The following is a 17,973-nucleotide window of genomic DNA, read 5'->3' on the forward strand; positions in this document are numbered from 1 at the left end:
ACCGCCATCTTCATCACCGCTGCTGCTCCCATGAGGAGGGAGTAGTTCTCCATCGAGGCTCGGGGCTGTACCGGTAGCTATGTGGTTCATCTCTCTCCTATGTACTTCAATACAATAATCTCATGAGCTGCCTTACATGATTGAGATTCATATGATGATGCTTGTAATCTAGATGTCGTTATGCTAGTCAAGTGAGTTTTACTTATGTGATCTCCGGAGACTCCTTGTCCCACGTGTGTAAAGGTGACAGTGTGTGCACCGTGTGGGTCTCTTAGGCTATATTTCACAGAATACTTATTCACTGATGAATGGCATAGTGAGGTGCTTATTTATATCTCTTTATGATTGCAATGTATTTGTATCACAATTTATCTATGTGCTACTCTAGCAATGTTATTAAAGTAGTTTTATTCCTCCTGCACGATGTAATGGTGACAGTGTGTGCATCCGTGTTAGTACTTGGTTTATGCTATGATCATGATCTCTTGTAGATTGCGAAGTTAACTATTGCTATGATAGTATTGATGTGATCTATTCCTCCTACATATGCATGAAGGTGACAGTGTGCATGCTATGTTAGTACTTGGTTTAGTCGAATTGATCTATCTTACACTCTAAGGTTACTTAAATATGAACATTGAATTGTGGAGCTTGTTAACTCCGGCATTGAGGGTTCGTGTAATCCTACGCAATGTGTTCATCATCCAACAAGAGTGTAGAGTATGCATTTATCTATTCTGTTATGTGATCAATGTTGAGAGTGTCCACTAGTGAAAGTCTAATCCCTAGGCCTTGTTCCTAAATACTGCTGCGTTACTACTGCTTGTTTACTGTTTCACTGTGTTACTACTGCTGCAATACTACCACCATCAACTACACGCCAGCAAGCTGTTTTCTGGCACCGTTGCTACTGCTCATATATATTCATACCACCTGTATTTCACTATCTCTTCGCCGAACTAGTGCACCTATTAGGTGTGTTGGGGACACAAGAGACTTCTTGCTTTGTGGTTGCAGGGTTGCATGAGAGGGATATCTTTGACCTCTTCCTCCCTGAGTTCGATAAACCTTGGGTGATCCACTTAAGGGAAAACTTGCTGCTGTTCTACAAACCTCTGCTCTTGGAGGCCCAACACTGTCTACAGGAAAAGGAGGGGGAAGTAGACATCAAGGTCCCGTATTTTCGGCAGGGCCACGCGGTGGTGGAGGTGTGGGGGCTCCGCGCGCGACGAAGGCAGACGGGGTCGAGGATGACTCGGACTGCTGCTGCAACGTGAGCTCCTCGAGTAGTAGAGATGAGCGGACGTCGAGAAACGGCGGAAGGGGACGCTGTTTCAGGAGCAACGTGCGCATGTACGCAAGACGAGGTCCGAGACCGCGAACCGTGTTCTGGACTAGGCGTTTGTCGGTGATGGTCGTGCCCAGCGCATTGAGCTCGTCGGCGAGAACCTTCTGCTTGCGGCAGTAATCAGCCACGGTCAGGGAGCCCTGTTGGAGACCGTGGAACTCTTGCTCGAGGTAGGAGGAGCGGGTGTCCGCGTTGTCGTGGTAGATGTTGGAGAGGCGCTTCCACAAGGCGTGTGCAGGCAGTGGCGTCGTGGTGTCAACGATCATGGCGAGAAGCTCGGGCGCGACGGCGCTGTTGAGCCATGACCGGACGATGGCGTCGTTGCGGACCCACTGTGGCGGGGGGTCCGTGGGGTAGGCATCCTCGAGGAGATGATCCTCGAGGGCGTACTTCTCAACAGCGTCGGAGAACATGCCGCGCCATTGGAGGTAGTTGGAGGTTGAAAGCTCGAGGGTGACCGGCACGACGGCACGGATGCTGGGGAGTGCGGCCGCGAGTGCCCAGAGAGCGGCCTTGGCGGTGGCCTCGGCGGCAGCGGCCGCGAGATCAGCGGCGGAGGGCTCTGACGGCGCCATAGGAGAGGATCAAGAAAACCCTAATCTGATACCATGAAGGAAAATATAATTGTTGCTCTTAGATTAATTTGATCTCACGTTGGGATTATATAGTACAGGAGACTTAGCTGCTAAGGTAAATAGATTACAAATAAGGTAGGACTCTTTTGAGTCGGTTTGCTCTAGACGTGTCCTAATCATACACGTCTAACAGGAACGTCCACGCCGCCGCACTCCCGCGCCAGCTCGCTGCCGGAGCCGCCGGAGACGTACGTCGCCGCCGCCAGGGGAGCCTCCACCGCGCGATGGACGAAGCCCCCGCTGCCGGCGTCGCCGCCAGGGCTTTGCCCTGCGGGTCTTCCGGCGGCGGCGAGGAGGATGGGGCGAGGAGGGAGGTGGCAGCAGCCGGCGGCGGGGGATCGCCCCCGAGTCGCCTAGGGTTAGGCGACGCAGGGTGTTTTTTTCTATCTTCTCAAGTAGTACTTGTTGCTTCAGTCCCCTGAAACTAGGCTGTTTGAATTCAATCCAGTGTCTCTATCTCTTTACATCGTGCGTTCAGCGCCGGGATACCGGATACCGTACGTATACTATGCTCTTGCACAACCCCGTGTCCCTGTGTTTCACACAATATTCGTCGTTGATGTCTAAATTTGATTTCCCTATGCTGTTAAGTCACATCATCGGAGATGTCCGGTCGTTGGACTGAACTATCTCACGGATATTGTCGACCAGTGAGATTCGTATTTTGTACGTAGCAGAGGCTGAGAGCTAAATGATTTGCAGCCCCAACGTTTATCTCAACTTTTTTCATGCCTGGAAAAGCATGTATAGCTGAAACTCGTGGTCGCTGACCTCTACCTTGGATGTTTAGTTTCTTAATTATTTGAAGAGGAAATTTCAAATTTGGGTTGGGCCTTTTTTGCTTCGAGAAGAAGGGTACCATGTTCTAATTTTCTAGAATGAACTTTTATTAGTCATCGGGTGCAACTAGGCAGTTGCCAAAAGGGACACGAATTGGCAGGACCCGAGCACCAGTGTGCCATTTTTTTTTGGGGGGGGGGGGGGGGGGGGAGAAATTTATACTTCTATGTTTCAAAAAGATTAAAAAACAAATTCAGGAAAAGGTATGCATGGTCCTTATATCCGTCCCAAGTTTCGGTAGAGACTCGTTATGTTTTGGGCTATAGAAAAAATAATCTAACAATATGTAGGAGTAAAATACGAGTATTTTGGTCAGAAATTTGTCTTTTCTATTTCCCTGAATAAAACTTATTTAAAAAAATCTGGCATACAATCTTGATATGTATACCTAGCTATACAATTTGTGGCAGATTTTTTTGAGAACGATACGCACGATTATCAAAATTTTCAATTTTTTCGCCAAATACAAATCATGCCATCTCGAACGGAGAGGAGTATTTCATACAACAAAACTGTCCGTTGTGGTCTGTATGTGCGGTGGTTGGACAGACAGAAATGGACCGCGGTCCATTTGAAGTGGTATGTGTCCCTAATGGTGATCCTCATTTCAAGAAAGTATTCAAAAAAAAATTGGAAAAATATTCACATGTAGCAACGGTGTACACTACTACCATGCAAATTTACAATGCGAAATTACTTACAATATACTTTAAGCAAAACAAAGTGATAAAATTGTACTCCCTCCGGTCCAAAAAAAGAGTCGGAAGTCATATTCTAATCACGTTTTACAATTAACCCCTTCTAGAATATTAAAAAGAAATTTATACTTCTATGTTTCAAAAAGATTATACTTCTATGTTTCAAAAAGATTAAAAAACAAATTCAGGAAAAGGTATGCATGGTCCTTATATCCGTCCCAAGTTTCGGTAGAGACTCGTTATGTTTTGGGCTATAGAAAAAATAATCTAACAATATGTAGGAGTAAAATACGAGTATTTTGGTCAGAAATTTGTCTTTTCTATTTCCCTGAATAAAACTTATTTAAAAAAATCTGGCATACAATCTTGATATGTATACCTAGCTATACAATTTGTGGCAGATTTTTTTGAGAACGATACGCACGATTATCAAAATTTTCAATTTTTTTGCCAAATACAAATCATGCCATCTCGAACGGAGAGGAGTATTTCATACAACAAAACTGTCCGTTGTGGTCTGTATGTGCGGTGGTTGGACAGACAGAAATGGACCGCGGTCCATTTGAAGTGGTATGTGTCCCTAATGGTGATCCTCATTTCAAGAAAGTATTCAAAAAAAAATTGGAAAAATATTCACATGTAGCAACGGTGTACACTACTACCATGCAAATTTACAATGCGAAATTACTTACAATATACTTTAAGCAAAACAAAGTGATAAAATCGTACTCCCTCCGGTCCAAAAAAAGAGTCGGAAGTCATATTCTAATCACGTTTTACAATTAACCCCTTCTAGAATATTAAAAAGAAACACAACGCCAGCAAGCGATCGCTCAGCTCGCCTCCTCCCCGGATCGCTCAGCTCGCCTCCACCCCCGATCTAAATTCAAAATTCAAAACAGCAAGCGATCGCTCAAGCCGCCCAGCTCGCCTCCTCTCCCGATCGCGTAGGCCGCCCTCCGCAGTCATTCTCCAGCTCACGTCCGGGATGTTGCGCCTGTGATGGTGTGTCTCCGGCTCACGTCCTGGCCGATCTGCCCCAGCTCACGCCATGGCTGGAGGAGGAGCCAGCTCTGGATCCCAGCTCGCTCGCTCCTCCACGCCAGCAGCTCATACTGCCAGATCACGAGCTCCTCCACGCTTCCTCCTCCCTCCTCCGGCCAGCTCCTACTCCTCCAGCCAGTTCCTTCGGTCAGTTCCTCCGGAGTACTTCACCGCAGCACCTCCGGCCAAGATTGCCTCCGCGCCTCCGGCCAGCTCCTCCTCCACGCAAGCTCGTCCACACCAGCGCCTCGTCCAGCCAACTCCTCCGTCAATGATGGAGGCATCAAGTTCTTCGTCCTCCGCCTCCGGATCTTCGTCCTCCGCCTCCGGATCTTCGTCCTCCGCCTCTGGATCATCTTCTTCCACCTCTGGATCATCTTCTTCCTCCTTCGCCTCCGGATCTTCATCCTCCTCCGGATCAGGTACCCAGACTGCTGCACTAGAAAATTACTCCCATTAGTACTGCAACAACACGAGTTCAAAACTGTTGGTTGGGAGATAAAATGCCTAGTGAATCTAGTTATACTCCTTGTAGTGTGTATAAGCATGTGCTAACTTAACATAGGGAGCCCTGAAGCTAGAAATAATGCGAAATTATATTGGAGTATATGTAAACCTATTCCCTGTAGTGTGTATAAGTATGTGCTAGTAACTAACTTATGCACACACGTCTCTGAACTTTGAAAAGTATTCATACTGGAAGTTGAAACAGATGCACATTAATCTCAATACTTACACTAAATCACCCTTCCATGCACCCAATGATCTTCTCCTAGTATAGAGTGAATCCCATCCCCAACGATTCTCCTAGTATGTGCTTACAAACACAATGTCTTGATGCTATCCTTGTCCAGTGGAAGAACACACACAGAAGAAAGGAAAGAAAAGGAGGAGTAACTTGTTTAGAAAGAGCAGATTTTGGTTGTAATCCATGTTTAGAAAGAGCAGTTGTTTAAACTACTCCAATATATGTATTATACTGTACAAGTTCTTCACTATATGTACTGTACAAGTTCTCATTTGAACTGAAGTTTATTCCTACAGAAAATTTATGCATTAATTTCATTCAAGTTTCAGTTTTCACTCCATTATGTAAAGCCAGTTAATTCTCACAATTTTTACAGTATGAAAACCTCAACCAAGACACTACTGTAACTAAAGACGACTTGGTTGTAAACAGTACCTCCAAGATGGTGGTGCTGTCATCTGAACGTGTCGGCGACGACAACGAATTCTTGGTCCCTTTCAGGATCCTCTTCTCCCTCTCCCTATTGGCTTCCATCAGAGAAGCCTCCAGGAGAGCCATGGCGTCTGGTTCTAGCTCGCTGATGACGGGTTCAGCAGCGCCGTGCGTGCAACGTGCCCTCACCTCGCTGCAACATCGCATGGAATTCTCCTGCAGAAGCCAATCCACATCAGTATACAGATCACTTGACAGCCAAATTAGCAATTGGAAACTGTGTTTTTCAGTTTAACTGCACTCAAACTAGCACTTGACTGACAGACAAACTGCAGATGACAGGTTTTGCAGATGTTTACAGATGCTCATTTTGGAAGCAAGAAACACTCATATAATCCCTACCTGGCCTAACATGTCCAAAGATTAGCTCTGACCAAGTGTGGTAGGAATAGGAGTAGCAGCAAAAATCAATTCAGTGTGCCTAGTTGAGACTATGCTGCTGCATAGCTGGATCAGTGATCGGATGTAACAAGACTAAACAATTACTGGGGAGCCAAGAGTACGAAAAAACAAAGAAAGATTCTTACAGCGTAGCCAAGAGGAAGACTATCCTCCAGGGATGGAGCCACGGCGCGGGACGCACATGTGGATGCGGTTGATGAGGTGGCCCTCGGATGCCAGGGTTGAAACTTTGTGCCATCACTGGAGCTCCGTGGACTCTTCGTGCTCGCCCTTGACGTTCGCGGCGACGATCTCGCGAGGCAGCAGCGCGTCCGCCGGGATCTTGGCCATACCAACGCGCACCTTGTCGAAGAAGCCGGCAACGCCCGACATGCCGTGTTTCTGGAACGAATCCACCGGATCCGCACCTCGTTCAATAAGCCTCGCGACCACCGGATCTGGCGCATCCAGCCTTGTAGCCACCGGATCAGGCCTCGCCGACGCCGGATTCGGCGATTCGTCGCCGGCCTGGACCAAAAGGTCAAACTTTTTGTTGAAGGGGGGTGGGAAGTAGAGGGGAACGTGGTGAGGCTAGGAAGGTGGTGCCGCGAGGCGAGGAGAGCGTGGCGGCGACGCGAGCTGTACGGCGAGGCGGGCGCGGCGGCGACACAAGCTGGACGGCGACGCGCGCGAGCTAGCAGCGACGAGAGGAGAGCGCGGTGAGGGTGCGATGCGAGCGTGTGGCTTCCCGTGAGTGAGTGCGGGTGAGGACAGATGCTGCCATCACACGACAGAGACGCGGGACTGCGGGTTAACGAACAAAAGAGCTTGAGGTTTTTTCAGTAAAATTGCCATTCCGACTCTTTTTTTGGACCGGAGGGAGTACAAGTTTAAACAAAAAAAATGGGCCACGTCCAATGTGCATGGACCAATCAGTAACCGTGGTCATGCTCTCTGTGCTCAATTATTGGTCATGCATGCATGCATTTTTGAGCTCGGACGCTTACACTATCAGCCGGAGAGCAAAATTAGCCCTAAATTTGCTTCCCAAATACGGTCGGCGGAATCTACGTTTGCTCACTGTCGTTGAAGCTCTTTTTCTGCGCGCCAGCAAAAACAAACGGCGTTGTCCATGGGATGACAGTTGGAGTTGCTCTTTTCTAGCGGTGCAGCTCAACACGAAATGAACTCAAGTCAGCAGTCAACAAAACGAACCGTGCAGATCAATCCAGCCGAAAGGCCATGAAGTTTGTGACGCCGTGTTTCCATTCTAGCCAACCGGAATGAGACGCGTGCGCATCAAGCCAAACACGCACAACACGTATTTCTCGTACGGTGGCCAAGTCCAAAAGTGCCGACAAAGAGAAACCATTTTGTAGGGTGGATGCTGACCTGGCCAAAAGCTCTGGGACAGCTAGCATTACGAATATAGAGCTGTCCGTGGTTATTATTTATGCCATAGATTAGCACAGCTAGCATCATTATTTTTTAATCGAAATAATATTCTTTTGGTTTGTGATTAACTATGGTGAGCCACCGCTTCGTCCCTTCTCCCCTTGTCCTGGCGATAAAAGTGCCGACGAAGAGAAACCATTTTATAGTAGGTGACAACAGAGCCGACTCCGATTCCGTCGATATGCGCTGACGAGGGTGGTGGTCCATGCTCTCTTCGCTTGTCGCTCCGACGGTAAGAGGGAGTGGATCTTGTTACTCTGTTTTAGCTTTGTAGTTAGGGTTTGGGCTAGTATGTTATGGTGCCATGTTGATGAGGTGGAAGCGACACCCAAAGCGCATATATTGACCACAGCTCCGCTCTCACATTGGTGATGTCCTTCATCGTAGCATTTTGGGGCTGATGTCATTGTGAGGTTGGCGATACTTTAGATGGGCAATGTTAGGGTTCGTGGATGGCGTTGCCTACTCCATCAGCCGTGTCAATCCTCATCCTCTGTCCCCGTTGTTGTGGCGTTGCCTCTGACGCTATGGTGCAGCAGGAGGGATTTATTAAGGAGCAGTGAGGCAGCTAGGACATGTGGTTGTGGCAGTGCCGGTGTGCGTTTGGAGCAGCACTGAAGTGTAGAAGGTGTTCAGTGGATTGTTAATTTTGCGTGATCTTCTGACTACATCAACGGGAGGCAGCAAGTCTGGGGTCGGAAAGGCACGTGAAACATCCCCATAGGACATGCCCCAAAGATATATATGTGCATCGCCTCGCGCGACAGGTCTGATATTTGGATCAACGATGGTGGTTCCCTAGTTATTGCGACGATGGAGGTCTTTCTCTTATTCAGTTATCGAGCGTCTTGGTTACGCTGGTGGCTGATGATGCATGCCCGATAGTGTCGATGAGTGTGCGGGTTTGTAACCTCTTTGCAACTTTCGTGAGGTTTGTAACCTCTTTTTTTTTTTTTTGCTTTTGCATTGATAAATATGGTTAGATGGGTATATAAGAGTGTTGTGATACCACCGGTTCACCAAAGATCAAACACCGGGTTGGACGTTTTTTTTCTTCGCGAAACACAGTACAATCAAAGGCGCCCACACGTACGCGCACACACTCACCCACATGAACGCACGCACACCCTACCCCTATGAGCACCTCCAAGAGGCTGCGTCGAAGAACTGATATGGCGGGTATTGAGATTGACGAAGTCACCACAGACACCTCGCTATCGACGGAAACGTTGCCTCCCACTGAAGAATATTCTGCCTTTATGAGACATTAAAGTGTCAAATCTAGGATTTGAATTCTGGTGGGTCAGTGTTCCAACCACTTGTTGGTGTCTCATAGGCGTGTAGGCTATGTGTGTGTTTGTGTGTGTGTTCATGGAGATAAGTATATGTAGGTATCATGAGTGTATATGTTAAATATATTTATGCGTTCAACGAGTGTATGCATCTGTACTGCATTATCTCAACAGCCAAAAAAGCACGGTTAAAAAGAATAACTGTGGCGAGCCGGTGCGATTTTCATCGATCACTCCGCCAGCGGAGATATCCAAGTCGGTAGGCACACTCGATTGACGGTATAGATAATGTAGACGAAGATGTGACTTGTGAGTCTTGTACAAACCGATTGAGAGTGAGGTCATAATTTGTACATTTTCGGTCTGCACACTCAACGGCTCGGATGGGAATATACTGTTTGGCGCCGTTGGATGACCGCGGCCGCAACGCGAACGCGACGCGGGCGCCGGAGTCGTACATTCAAACATTGCGCGTTCAACGGTCAACATTCAAACACCCCGACTCCGACCAGAACCAACAAAATACTCAATCCTCCACTCACTGCCTCCCGCCACCGCGTCCAAACTGCTCCTCTTCCCGCAACCTATATATTCGTCGAGTCTCCTCCCCCAACCTATTCCACCTCCCGTTCAACCATTCCGTTCAAAGGCTCCGGCGCCATTAATTCCATTCAAAGTTTCCGGCAAGGTGCGACTCAATAACAACAGCTACCAGCTCGACTCGCTTCGCACGTCTTCTTTCTTTCACCATTAGCACAAGCTAGCTAGCTCGAAGCACAACACGATGGTTCTACCCATGTCGAGAGCTACGAGGGTGGTCCCGGAGCTACCGCTCCTACGGCGAGGGAGGCGTCAGGTGGCCGCGTCGACCGACGACGAGCCAGCAGAACCGGCGGTACCGGCGCACTTCCTCTGCCCGATCTCGCTCGAGCTGATGAAGGACCCGGTCACGGCGCCCACGGGGATCACCTACGACCGGGACAGCCTCGAGGGCTGGCTCGCGCGCGGCCGCGCCACCTGCCCCGTCACCGGCGCGCCCGTCCGCCTCGGCGACCTGGTCCCCAACCACGCCACGCGCCGCATGATCCAGGACTGGTGCGTCGCCAACCAGGCCGAGCGCGTGCCCACGCCCAAGGTGCCCGTCGCCGACGCCGACGCGGCGGAGGTGCTCGCGGGCGTGTCCGCCGCCGCCAGGCGCGGCGACGCGGCCGCGTGCGGGGCCGTGGCGGCCAGGGCCAGGGCGCTCGGCAAGGAGAGCGACCGCAACCGACGCTGCCTCGCGGCCGCCGGCGCCGCACGCAGGCTGTCCTCCGCGTTCCGCGACCTCGCCGGCGAGCCCGTCGACGGCGCCTCGGTGTCCGCCGCGCTCGGGAAGATCCTCGCCGCGCTCACCGTCTTCTTCCCGCTCGACGAGGAGTCCCGCCGCAGCATTGCCTCGCCCGCCTCCCTCAAGACGCTCGTCTCCGTGCTCGCGCACGGCGACCTCGCCGCGCGGGCCAGCGCCGCCGTGGTCCTCCGCGAGCTCGCCTCCTCCGCCGACCGGCCCACCGTCGACGCCATATCCCGCACCCCCAACGCCTGCGCCGCCCTACTCGGCCTCGTCAGGGACCCCGTATCCCCGCAGGCCACCAAGGCGGCGCTCGTCACGGCCTACTACCTCATCTCCGCCAGCGACCGCGCGGCTGCCCGCTTCGCGGACCTCGGCGCCGCGCACGTCGTCGCCGAGCTCCTCGTGGACGCCGACAAGGGCACCAGCGAGAAGGCCCTGGCCGTGCTCGACGGCGTCCTGTGCGCGGACGCGGGTCTCCACTCCGCGCGCGCCCACGCGCTCGTCGTGCCCGTGCTCGTCAAGAAGATGTTCCGCGTCTCCGACATGGCCACCGAGTTCGCAGTCTCCGCGCTCTGGCGCCTCTGCCGCGGCGCCGACGCCGGCGCCGCCGCGTGCCGCGCCGACGCGCTGCGCGTGGGCGCGTTCCAGAAGCTGCTACTGCTGCTCCAGGTCGGGTGCGGCGGTTTGACCAAGGATCGGGCCAGCGAGCTGCTCAAGCTGCTCAATGGCGCCAGGGGCAGCGTCGAGTGCATCGAGACGGCCGACTTCAAGGGGCTCAAGAGGCCATTCTGATCCATGCAGAATTTTAGTGTCAGCTTTCAATTTTTTGTGTAGATTGATTTGGGACTCTGATTAGGCGCGCGTGTGGATAAAACATACAATTAGGATGAATAGATTTTTCTTCTTCTTTACAACTGTAATTGCATACTCATACATAGGAAAGATGAACACAGAAGAGAATTAACTGATCATTTTTTTCACAATATAATTTCTTGCGCAAATTTAATACTTGCCTTCAACTTATTCTCTGTATTTTGTGGACATAACTAGAATTGAACTCAGCTAGATACAGAATTTTGAGCATGCACTTTCATTTTGTTTAGATTGATTTAGGACTCAGACTAGATGTGTGGATAAAACATACGGAGGATTATTAGACTTTTATATTATCTTTATTAGACTATAATTGCATAATCATACATAGAAGACAAAGACACATGAGAATTAACATTTGTTTTGCCAAATATTTTCTCGTGCAATATCTATAAATTTTCCAGGTACCTTTCTTTATATTTCTGATTTTATTAATCTGAACCCAACATAGCAGAGCTAAAGCAGAAGTTGGGAAAGTGGAATTAAGGAATAATAAAAAAATTAAGCTAAGAAAAACAAAAGTGTCTTCCGAGCATCAGTGGTCCCTTCATTTAAAAAAATAATCAAATATCATATTTATAAGTTCAAAAAATTCTGGACATAGTCAATGATAAAACTTCAACCATGCAAAATCCCAATGGTAAATTATTTGTGTCGTGGGCTAGAGAAGAATGAAAAAATCTGATAAAACTGTGAGACATGAAATATGCATAATCAGGTTCACACTTTTATCATTTTTGTGTAGCTCAAACTACAGACTATTTAAAATTAATATTTTGCACGTTTGTGGGATACAACAATATATCAACTTTTTGAAATCGTAAATGTGACTTTCAATTTAAAAAAAAAAACATTATGCCCGGGAGCCAAAGAAATCTCGAGAGTCCATTATTATTGTCGCATGTTCAGACTGTTCAACCATTCAACTGATCGTGAGAGACGTGTTCACATTTATTCGGGATTCAAAAAAAACAAACAACTACAATTTGACCATCTCAACATCTTTCGGTGAGTCAACTCGTTGGCTTGGTAAACAAGACGGCTAGTGCGACCTTTCCATTTGTCCAATTTACAAAGAGAAACTATCGACTTTCGAGCTGTAAAGATAGCTCGAGCATTTCGCAGTTTCCGAAGGCCGGCCGGTACGCCGACGAGCCGTCACGGCACGGCACCGGACTGGCGCGCCACGATGTCGTCTCATCGACCACCCACCGGTTCGCCGTCGACCAAGTTATACCTGTTCGTCAGTCGTCCGTCGTCGTCGTCAGCGGTCGAGTTGGATGTGCTGCGTTCAACGCCGGACCAACCGTGTTCAGCTCGATCTGAGCTCAGCCATGACAGCTACCGGCGGGAAGAACAGATACGGGAATCGGCCCAATGGACCACGAGACCCGGTCGACGGCCGTGCGAGCGCGATAGCAGTGGAGGCATGTAGAGGCATGCATGCTACCGACGACCCTCTCAGTCGGCATCGGATCACGTGGCGCCTGTTCAAAGTATCCAGTGTACTTCCCTCTATATCGAAACTTGTTTAAGATTTATGAAAATTTAAATGTATCGAGATGCTATTTATTATCTTTATTATCTAGATATATTTAAATCTACACCAATCTCATATAACTTTCATACGACGGAGGGAGTACTATAACAGGTAAGAGAGACGACGTAAAAACTAACTTTTACCACATTGAAAATAAAAGTTTAGCCTACAACAGATATTTATAACTGTAGGGTGATTTTTTATTTTTTCGCCCCATTGGATGTAATTATACGTTACCATCACCCATATGGTGATATAAAACAAATCGGTGACGCGGGAGAGGTCAACTGCTAGCCTGAAGCTTCATTTCACTTCCTGTCGCGTGGCCTTCACCTACCACCGACCACGCCAACAACCAATTCGATAGGTGCAACCGTGAATCAGCGTCACCTAGCTCCGCCACTGCTTCACTAAATCAGCCGTCACACCGTTCGACCCACAGCGATCACGGCCGATTGAGGACCCGCCTCGCCTACATCCATCTAGCTGGCTATGGAGGTGTCGCGCCTCTCCCTCCCGCAACCCACCGTTGTCTGCCACGGGGAAAGGAACCAACGCGTGACCGCAGTCCGATTCAGCAAACACCGTCCTCAGCTGAGTTGCTGTAACAGAGGAGAAGCCACCCCACACCGCCGCCGCTGAATCCTCGACCGCCCTCCACCGCCGGCCGATTCCCGCCTTGGCGCACATGAGGTATTTGACATGAAGTGTCAAGGGTAATCTCTCAAATTTTACTTTTACAAAAAATGTTATTGCAATGTAGAAGTAGTTTGTAATATATATTATTGTGTTTGTAGATGGTTTTGTGTTTCGACTACACCTCCTCCGATGAGGAGTTTGACATGGAGGAAGAGGAGGTTATTGCTATTCTCTTGTTCATGCATAAGAACATGAGATCGAAGCATGATGGTTCCATCTTCGGCCACGAGTTTATCCCAAGGCGAAGAATTTATGCGGACAACAAGCTCATCATCAACTACTTCGTTGAGCATACGATGTATTTCAAGAGGTATTTTCGCCGCCAGTTCCAGGTGTCTCTCGATTTGCTCAATCACATCGCAGAGTGTGTCAAGCCAAGTGTGCTTCAAGTAGAGGAGGAATTGCACATGACTTCTTGGACATAGCACCTTCCAAAAGATACTGCTGCTAAACCCCTATGATGTGCACAGAGTTCTTCAAAGAGATCACATCGATGAGTGGTGGAGTTGGAATGGCCAACAAAACCACTAGGTTTATCTCAGCTGCGTCATGTTGTCAAATGTGATTTCAATGTTGTTTATGTGTTGATTTATATGCTACTTGAAGAACCATTTGATGAATTACTTATATTGTGATGTAATCCTCAGTAATTATTTGTTTTTTATTATTTAATTGCATATTATTCGTTTCATGCTTTCATATATGTAAGGAAATCTGAAGTTGGTTGTGCGGCAACCGTGCCATACATTACCTTGTGTGGAGGACGTACCCTATTTTATACCATACAGAAAACAAAAAAAAAACTAGACAGATGATAGAAAACTCACATTTTGTGATGGATTGAGTTTTGCATCACCTATTAGAGTCGTATCCCTTTCCTGCTGTTCGCCGGTCGGCCATTGCATTTCTGTGTATGCCTAGTCGTGATCGCTGCTTGTCCCTCTTACATAAGTTCTGTTTTGATTGCTCCTCTCTGTACTTGGATTTCTAGCTTTGGGTATGTTCCAAAGAATTGGTTTGCTTTTTATGGAATTTTGTGGCAGCTAGCTGACTGGTTCAAACGTTTTGAGCTGATGGGGCACCGTGGAAGACGCTCACTGATAATTGTTCGGGTCTTTGTAGTATTTCCTATTATGTTGACCTTTTTTTATTTTGAATAGCCACATTTTTTTGGTGATCAGGAGGGCTGATTTGTCTTGTCCTACAACATATCAAATCCATATTCGGCTGGCATGTGCCACATTAAAGCAGACTATACTTCCATTAGTATGTGCCATTCTGTGACGACATTGTTAGTGACCATTCCAAAAATATCCCATTGTTTCTACGTTTTGTCGTCCTGGTTAATTTTCATGAATATTCTAGCTTCCTAGAAAAAAAAACTTGAAAACAAAGGACGCATGCGTTAGCTTTTTTACGTGAATTGTGAATTAAAAGTAAGGTTAGGATTTTAACTAAGTTGAGTCTCATGGTCTTTCTGTACAACTCAAGCCGCTCATTGCCGGAGACTTGGAACCAAGTGAGACAAGATGAGTTTTGGAATAATAATTAACATTTTACAGTTTGTGGACTAGATTGTGCACGTAGAACAAGGTTTTTTCTTATCGCTGATGCATTTCATTCAGTCTCAGGTGTAAGTCTTTTTTTTTAATAAATTTCACTTATATGATAAAATGAAGAAAAAAATGCTAAAGTATTTAGCTACGCATAGAATCAACCTGGGCTAATCAACATGGAAATACCGCAATGGTAAACATACCATTAGGATGGTAAGGTTCTATGAGCATGGATAGAATATTTCTTATATCTACTGATTTTGTTTCATAGTTTTTTCAATGGTTAATTTGTCCAAAATAATTTTTGAAATTTCCATAATTTTATTGATTTCGCTGGTTAGCAAATTTTTATCTAGTTTTTTCCCAGGTCTAAACAACATAGCAAGGCCGAAGTCTTCGCTCCTCCGACCTGGTACCACACACCTCCATCGTTGCTATGGGCCAGGCCATATAGCGTGGTTTTTATTTCTGATTTTACGCGTTTTGTTTGTTTTTCGGTTTTCTTTTTTTTTGTTCATGTTTGCTTTTTGAAAAAATAGAAAAATGTTCAAATATGAAAATTGTTTAATTTTTTAGAATGTTCAAATTTAAAAAGATTCAAATTAAAAAATGTTCAAATTTAAAAATCATTCTTATTTTGATTTTTTTCTAATTTAAAAAATTGTCAAATTTTACAATATTCAAAAAATATTCAAATTTGGAAATTTGTTATTGTTTTGTAAAACATATATCTTTTAAATAAAAAACCGTTCAAATTTAAAATATGTTCATACTCAAAAAATTTAATTTTTTTTAAAAAATCAGGTTTGAATAAAAGTTCAGAATTTAAAATATATTGAAATTTATAAACACAAAAAACAGAAAATAAATAGTAGAAAAAAACGAAAATTCGAAATAGGCAAAAAAGAAAACGTTGGGCTGGCCCAACAGCTACCAAGGGTTGTGCGGCAACCGGTAACCACCGACTAGGTCGGTGAACAGAACAGGGGAAGACTTAGGTAGGATCAAGTCTTAGATAGGATCTATGAGATTAATTTTTTTGCAAAGACAAAACATGTTCAAAAATTCTGAAAAAAATGACAACACACATCTATGTTATATATGCAATGCCAAAAATTTGCAACTTCAAATTCGACATACACTTAGAGAGACAAAAAAGATAAATCTGGGTGTGAATAGTGTGAAATACTATTCAACTAGATCTGACACTATTCACAACAGAATTTGTCTTTTTTGTTTCTCCAAGTGTAGATTATATTTTGAGCTGAAATTTCTTGGAGTTGTAAATACAACCTATATGCATGTTGCTAATTATTTTCAGATTTTTTCGCATAACCAAAATATGATTTCTCTAAGTTGATCCTATGATCCTACCTAATGGGGAGATCCTATACAAGTCTCTCCCGAACAGATCACCTGGCTAGGAACGGGGCCTGGCAACGGAAAAACAAAAACCCGGCTTCGTGCGGGACCCTAAACGGTTTTCAATTGGAGGATACGTACGCTACTAGACACGTCACCACCAGTCCAACAGCTCTGTGTCGGCTGCCCCGTTTAATGGTCTGGTACTCTGGTTTGCTTCAGGAGAGGTCCGTGAGTCCGAGACGAGACCCACACGGCCACACCCATCGATCTTCGTTTTGAACTGAATGTTCCATTCAGAGCTGTGCCCTTCGTGTGCTTTTGACTAGTTGACTGCCTAGTTGTTTTAGGATATGAAAATTTCAATTTTTTCTTGCTCCAGTCAACGGAAAGTACATGCATACTAGTCCTGCGTTAGTTGTGCCCCTACTAGTCTAGATTCGAACCTGGACTGCGCCAGAATAAAGTTGCATGCTTGTTTAGTCTTTGGTATTTTAATATAGTACCCTCTTTGATCACAAATAAATGGACACTTAGCCTCAAAATTTGTCCATCTTCTTAGTGCACCTTAAAGTACAAAATTTGTTTATCTCTCGTCATACGGCAATCAAACCCAATAACGTTTAACAAATAGTATTCTCATTTTTTACATGCACTTAGCTCACTGGAGGTGGAGAAATTAAAAGCACAGAGACGATGGGTGTCAACTTTTCAATACACTTTCTAAGTAACTCCATAACTTGTCTTAAATTTTCTATACGCCCATTTATATTTTAGAAGGTAAGCAATGCATGTATGTTGGGGGGCAAATAAAATTAATTTGCTCATTTCTTAAGATTACTTCATTCTACTATGCCACAAATCCACAATTTTGCCTGTCATACTATCTCAATCCCAAAGCTTAACGCTTATATTATTTTAGAAAGTTAAACTATGTCAAGCTTGACCAAGTTTTTACCAAAAACCATTACATGCAAAATACAAAATCAATATCATTAGATAGATAATAGATAATGAAATATATTTTTATATGGTATCTACAGAATATCATGTTTTTACATAACTTCTTCTAAAAATTTGGTCAAACTTTACTTGGTTTGACTTAAAAAAAACCTTATGGAGGTAGTAGAATTCTTTAAAATTTCCAAATTCACGCGAATGGAACAAATATTTAATTCATAACACAGTTATATCATTATTAGATTCATTTCTGATATGCGAACACTCAAATTTGTAATTGTACTATGCTTCAAATTGGATGAGAGCTATGACAAAGATTATGTTCACATTTAGCATGCTTTCACCAATAGCGAGAAATGAAATAATTGTTGTGATTGTCTGAAAGTCTCTAGACAACATGGGGCAGGTTTAGAGACAAACCCAACAAAATGATCATTTTTAGATGGAAACGATGTCTTGAGATCTTATGAATAAAATATCTTTCAATTAAAATACGAGAGTATCGAGCTCGTGAAAAGTATTGAGAAACTCGTGAAAAGTATTGAGAAACTTCTACCATCTCTCTCCCCCTCCCTCCCCCCTCCCCCTCTCTCTCTCTCTCTCTCTCCTTGTGTCCTCGCGCTCCAGCAATCCAGCCGTCTGTTGGCTTATCTAGAAGAGAGCCTAGTGCCCACAAGGTTGTTGAGACCCCACAGGTGGCATTGGATCGTCTAGCGAAGA

The 17,973-nt window shown here is 46.0% G+C and overlaps 2 protein-coding genes and 1 long non-coding RNA gene across 3 annotated transcripts; 1 reads left to right on the forward strand and 2 right to left on the reverse strand.

Annotated features, from left to right (window-relative positions):
- Positions 1 to 1,167: 1,167 nt before the first annotated feature.
- Positions 1,168 to 1,923, reverse strand: LOC127316011 (uncharacterized). The gene has a single exon (XM_051346437.1). The coding sequence runs from the start codon at positions 1,921 to 1,923 to the stop codon at positions 1,168 to 1,170; it is 756 nt and encodes a 251-aa protein (XP_051202397.1).
- Positions 1,924 to 4,263: 2,340 nt separating this feature from the next.
- LOC127317415 (uncharacterized) lies at positions 4,264 to 5,377 on the reverse strand. Its single transcript, XR_011749285.1, has 2 exons — positions 5,302 to 5,377; positions 4,264 to 5,004 (listed from the first exon to the last, which is right to left on the reverse strand). It is a non-coding gene; the product is annotated as an uncharacterized lncRNA (long non-coding RNA).
- Positions 5,378 to 9,561: 4,184 nt separating this feature from the next.
- LOC127317414 (U-box domain-containing protein 21-like) lies at positions 9,562 to 11,241 on the forward strand. The gene has a single exon (XM_051347973.2). The coding sequence runs from the start codon at positions 9,718 to 9,720 to the stop codon at positions 11,053 to 11,055; it is 1,338 nt and encodes a 445-aa protein (XP_051203933.1). The 5' UTR covers positions 9,562 to 9,717; the 3' UTR covers positions 11,056 to 11,241.
- Positions 11,242 to 17,973: the final 6,732 nt, after the last annotated feature.

The sequence above is a fragment of the Lolium perenne genome, chromosome 7 (genome assembly GCF_019359855.2).
Source record: "Lolium perenne isolate Kyuss_39 chromosome 7, Kyuss_2.0, whole genome shotgun sequence".
Taxonomy (NCBI): domain Eukaryota; kingdom Viridiplantae; phylum Streptophyta; class Magnoliopsida; order Poales; family Poaceae; genus Lolium; species Lolium perenne.

Excerpts from the sequence above, each read along its gene's own strand:
- LOC127316011 (XM_051346437.1), bottom strand. The coding sequence starts at position 1,923 with ATGGCGCCGTCAGAGCCCTCCGCCGCTGATCTCGCGGCCGCTGCCGCC.
- LOC127317414 (XM_051347973.2), top strand. The coding sequence starts at position 9,718 with ATGGTTCTACCCATGTCGAGAGCTACGAGGGTGGTCCCGGAGCTACCG.